Source organism: Rutidosis leptorrhynchoides, chromosome 4 (assembly GCF_046630445.1).
Source record: "Rutidosis leptorrhynchoides isolate AG116_Rl617_1_P2 chromosome 4, CSIRO_AGI_Rlap_v1, whole genome shotgun sequence".
Lineage (NCBI taxonomy): Eukaryota > Viridiplantae > Streptophyta > Magnoliopsida > Asterales > Asteraceae > Rutidosis > Rutidosis leptorrhynchoides.
Window position 1 is genome coordinate 428,901,742 of NC_092336.1, and position 6,000 is coordinate 428,907,741.

The following is a 6,000-nucleotide window of genomic DNA, read 5'->3' on the forward strand; positions in this document are numbered from 1 at the left end:
TTTTACATTATAATGACAACTTCCCGTTAAAAAAATTCATAACTTAAAAAATATAACCTTTCATAAATTAAAGACATACAAACCAACCCTTTTTTAGTCGTCTTATTTTGTTTAACACCAAAAATTTAAAAGCTCAAACCCCCTAGTGAGCAACTAAATAAACTAAATAGAGGCCAACAACCAACATACAACGGCTAAAACGCTAAATAAAACAAAAAACTTACAATAGCTTTATAAGCAATTCGTTCCAACCAATGCTACATTTACTTCTATTACGATATCAATTAAGAGCAAAGTTACGAATCTAATCGAACAAGAGCTCCTTATTTAGTCGTTTTAATTTTGTTTTTTCTTGATTTGATTTTTTTATTCTTTTTAATAAGGCAAGAATATAATAAAAAAAACGAACTAACAAGAAGCTACTTAGTACACAAGATCACGCACAAACACCCAAACAAACTTTTACTTGATTTGATTTGAGTTGTCTAGTTGTGAGCTCTTGTAGGTTTCGTTTTTTGTTAAGCTCGATAGTTCCTTGTTGTATGGTTGTTGACGTTCATCTTTTTGATGAATCCTCAATGGATTTTTAAAATAAGTTCTCGTTTCTTTGAAAAAAAAGGAAAACCAGCCCTTTTTAAATATGGTTTTCATAATTATTATGTTAAACATTGGTCCGTATTTACCACCATATAGCATCACACTTTTCTAACAAGATGACCCATTTGACAACTATAATCATATATGGCTTCTCATTATTGTACTTTACATCAATCATTACTACAATAAATCAACAAATCATATCAATTTAAATGAAATAATAAGTATACGTTTAGTCACAATCCTATGTAAACCCGACCCAACTCCACTGTACCCGGGTCAATCTATATGAGCAAGAGTCAAACCAAATCCAACCCACCTCCATTGAAACTATGTTCTGATGAAGAAGTTGAAACTGTAACGAACTCATTCAAATCAGACACACTATCTTGCAAATTCAATAGCAAATGTGAAGTGCTAAAACTCATTGATGGTTTAGCCTTTGGCACCACAGGCACATCAGCCTCACCCACAAGCATTTGAACCACATTTCGCATTGTGGGTCGAACCTCTGGGTCAGGGTGCGAACACACCAACCCAATCAACAACACTTTTCGCATTTCCACCTCATCAAACTCCCCACACAACCTCGGATCAGCTGCATTCAATAACCTGCCTGCCTTGTGCAAACCCCAAACCCATTCCACCAAATTACTATTATCCCTTACTTTCCCTGGCCCGATCTCCTTCTCGATGGGCCGTCGCCCAGTAGCAACTTCTAACACAACGGCACCATAGCTAAAAACATCGGTTTTCTCACTAGCCCTACCCGTTAACAAATACTCTGGCGCTAAGTACCCCATTGTCCCGGCCGCCACTGTGGCATCCGGTGACTTATCATGCTCGGTTCTTCGGGCCAACCCAAAATCACCCAATCTCGCATTGAACCCTTCATCCAACATAATGTTACTACTTTTTACATCTCTATGAATCACTTGATTCTCACATTCTTGATGCAAATACGCCAAAGCCGACGCCACACCCATCAAAATCTTGCTCCTATGAATCCATGGCAAAACCAATTTCGACTCGAAAAGCGCTTTATCAAGTGACCCATTTGGCATTAAGTCATAAACAAGCAAAATTTCACCTCTTTCATGACACCAACCTTGCAACCTCACAAGATTTCGATGTCGAAGCGTACCAATTATCGATAACTCGGATAAAAACTCGGACATACCTTGACCACCACTATGACTACACCTTTTAACGGCAACCACCTCGCCTGAATCCGATAACACACCCCGGTAAACCGTCCCAAACGCCCCATGCCCGATTACACGAGCCGGGTCAAAACTCTTTGTAGCTACTTTAAGCTCTTTGTAAAAAAACTCCTTAGGAGCTTTAATAATCTCCGTGTCAAAAAGGTGTGATTTTTTTGACTTTTTAAACTTCTTAGAATAAACCCATACCATAAAAACTGTACACAACACTAAAACAAATGCACTAGCTGTAACAACACCCACAACTGCCCCTGCCCCTTCTTTACACAAACTGTTACTACACTTGCTCTTTTTTTGGGTATGATGCCGAACCCGAGTTGACTCGGTCGGCGCAATGGATGGCGGCAACGGGTTAACAGAGTCAGCGGAAGGGTTTGTCAAGTTCACACTTGGAGGCGGTGGACGCGGTGCCACGTCATCAAATGATGAGTTAAACTTCCACCATTCAACCGAGTGAACTTCCGTGCTACCCTGAGTTGACCCGGTAAACCCAACAAACATAAACTCGTTAACATACTTATTCAGATCAAGAACCACCGATAAAACCGGCGAGCTAGGCTTAATATTCGAGTACGAAACAGAAACATTGATCCGACCCGTTGACCCATTAAACTCGACCCACGAGTTAACCTGATCCCCACTTTTTAAATCAACATTAAACGAATCCAAATCCGCAACGTACTTCGAAACCGTGGAGTTTAAATCCAAACCCAAATGATTCCCATTAATATCTTGAAATTGAACATCCATTAAAGTATCGAACTCGATACCGACAGCACCGGTGGGTACACCTAAGTACCCGCCGGGGCTGCCGACCGTCTCATCGGTGGCGGCTACCACAAATGCCAACCCGCCGCCGATAGAGTCAGGATTCAGATTCGAAATCGAGAACGAAAAGAACGAAGAGAAACTCGTTAGGGTTTCACTTCCGGGCCGTTTGAACCGTACCGGTTTCTTGTAAAGAACTGCTCCCGACCCAGAAGTCGGAACCGTCAGTTCCCGGGTCAGGATTATGCTTGTGTTAGTAAAGTGAGCATCACCTAACAGTATTAATGTGTTTAAAGATAGTGATTGGAAGTCAAATGAGATTGTTTCTGCAGATGCGTTGATCGGAAAATTAATAACTATGATTACAATTATTATAAATGTAAGAAAGTATGATCGGAAAATATGGATGGAGGTTCGTCGGGAAAAAGAAGGCATTGTGATGTGTGTAATTTGATGAAGAATAATAATGGACAGAAAGTTGATTTTTTAGGAAATAAAGAAGAGAGGTTGCTGAGGTGGATGACACGTGTCAGATATAACGGTCATATTTCTCGGTTCATTGTGTGAAAGATTCTTCATCTTTTCACTAAATTTCCATAGGGAGTATGAACGTAGCTTTCAATGTCATGTGATTGTGCAATAATGTCAAACGTATTATCGTATCTATAGTCGTATCATCAAGAAATATAACATTATTTTGTAATATCTTGTAATATATATTATACATATACATTATACATTATATATTCTTATTTATATACAAATCTTTAAAAGATATTTTTAATTTTAGTAATTTACTTCTGCATATTTCTGTTTTAATTTACTTCTATTTATTTAAAGATTTTCGATTATAATCATTATACAAATACAAATGGCTACGGAGTGGTAAAAGAGTTTCGTACTACAATTTGGCAAAACGAAAATACAAATGGCTGTTGAAACAACAGAACTCAAAGAAAAAACCAAACCTCTGTGTGTCTTATGGATTTAGCCGTTTTCGAAAGGAAAGTCGATTAAAACCTGACACAAAATGTTTATTCAATTACCACTTTAAAGAACGTGCATTTTATCTTTTTCATGTTTTCAACAATAACTAACTTTAAATTGTGTCATGAATAAATGTATGAACAAATATTTTGCAATTTGTCGTGTTTTGGATTCATTATACTTTCTCAATTCAGCAATAACGTACTTATTTATTCACAAGGTGTTCTATATCTTTTTTATTTAGCTATAATTCTTTCCAAATCACTAACTTATTTATCTGACATTTTGTGTCTATAGAGTTAAGATAAGCGGAGCAGCATGTAGTAAGGTAAATCTCACAAATCATGTATAATGTTAATTTTGTGCCACACAATAATATATTAGGCCAGTTTTAATTATATCAAACCATTAACTTTGAATATAAATATTATCATTAGTCAAGATTTTCATCCTTCTAAATGTATCGTACAGCTAATTCAGTATCAATAATCACGTTTTCAAATACTATATTTCTAAATAATCAAACATATATGTTCAGTTTATTTGGTTAAGAGTCGTCGTGCAACGCACAGACTCTTAAAGGCCAGTTTATATATATTCTATATCTTATATCTATATCTATATTATATATATATATATATATATATATATATATATATATATATATATATATATATATATATATATATATATATATATACACACTGTTGTAAACGGCGTCCGTTGCGACGTCCGTTGCGGCGTTTTGGTGACTAAACCGTTTCGACCCCGTCCCGTTTTCTTATAAGCCGGTCAACCGTCAAAAGTCAGGTCAAATGCAGGAAAAATTGGGTCAGCGCCTGGTCAAAAATCAGAAATTCTGATAAAATCGGTCATAAGTCGGTCAAATCAATCAAAATTGACTTAGTTTAGTATTCCATTTTGTATTATATTAACGTTAATAGCAATTATAGGTACAAACTTGTCAACGAAGTTTTTAGCTCTAAAATATGTGTAAATATATATTTATATATATATAAGGCAACATTAGTCAACATCTGTTTCGACCCCGTCTCGGCTCCGTTTTTTCCGTTGCAACGTTTTGAGGTCGCTATCGTTTCAGCCCCGTCTCGCGTCTTTTTCAACTTTATATATATATATATATATATATATATATATATATAGTGGTAGGATCAAGAGGGAAGTAACCAATCGGGGGGAAGCGGGGGAAACAATTTTTTTCTTCGTTTTTTGAAAAAACTTGGTCACGAACATTATAAATTAGATGAAAATATGAACATTTAATAAAGACACTTTGTGATAAATTGTAACGACCCGTCAAAATCGCTATTGACGCGGCACGTTAATCATTGATTCCACAGTGAGGTTTTGACCTCTATATGATACGTTTTGATAAAATATTGCATTCATTAAAATAAGTGACTTTCTAAACATAGAAAGTTATAAACATGTAGGAGAGTGCTTAGGTATAAGCAAAACCCCAAAATACATAAGTCTTTAATTTACAGGTTGACATCACAGTCCAATTATTTATTGCACAACGCAGTTTTATTTTGAATGCAATAAACTTTGTACAAAGCATGAGAGACTCCATGCAGGCAACAAGCACATCACAGCGGAAGCAGTCTAAGGACCTGAGAATAAAACATGCTAAAAAGTCAACACGAATGTTGGTGAGTTATAGTTTTAATTGCTCGAGTCATAAACATATATAAAGATAGACCACAAGATTTCATCAAAAGTTTATCAATAGATTCTACGTAACAGAGCACCCTGGTAACTAAACTTAACGCTATATTGATAATTACCCCATTCGTTTTAATACACGCAAACCAACGTGTCTTAAACTCAAATAACATACGTCCGTTAAAAGGCTAGCGCTCTAGCTCGGACGGGGATGTCAAGCCCTATGGATCCATATACAATTATTCGCGCCCACCAGTCCATATCCTATGTACTGGCAGCTACTAATTACCAAAGCTAAGGGATTTTCGGTTTAACTCAGTGTAGAATTTAGTATGTACTTGTGTCTTATTGCGATTAAAATAAATTGCATGTATTCTCAGCCCAAAAATATTTAAAGTATTTAAAAAGGGAGACTATAAACTCACAGTTCAATATTGAGACTCAATATTGTAGAAAAATTGCGTAGACGTAATGACGGTAGACGACTGTATGGTTGGCCTTGGATTCAAGAACAATACCCCAAACAATACTCAATATTTCCTTAGCTTAAAGCGGTTTGAAACCCGAATTAAAACACCATCGAATATACTTTTTTATTATTAACTTAAATTTAAATTATAATTATAATTATAAATTTAAATTTAAATTACAGAAGAAAATATGTTGTGAAGTATATCGTCGAACAAACTGGCCTTTTTATAGTACTTTTCCATTTACTGTAGCTCATGCGATCGCATGA

At 35.8% G+C, this 6,000-nt stretch overlaps 1 protein-coding gene across 1 annotated transcript; it reads right to left on the reverse strand.

The window, feature by feature from the left end:
• Positions 1-791: 791 nt before the first annotated feature.
• LOC139844403 (L-type lectin-domain containing receptor kinase VIII.1-like) lies at positions 792-3,023 on the reverse strand. Its single transcript, XM_071834629.1, has one exon. It carries the CDS (start codon positions 3,021-3,023, stop codon positions 897-899), a length of 2,127 nt encoding a protein of 708 aa, XP_071690730.1. The 3' UTR covers positions 792-896.
• Positions 3,024-6,000: the final 2,977 nt, after the last annotated feature.

What these genes read in the sequence shown, in the direction of transcription:
- LOC139844403 (XM_071834629.1), bottom strand. Translation starts at nt 3,023, where the DNA reads ATGCCTTCTTTTTCCCGACGAACCTCCATCCATATTTTCCGATCATAC.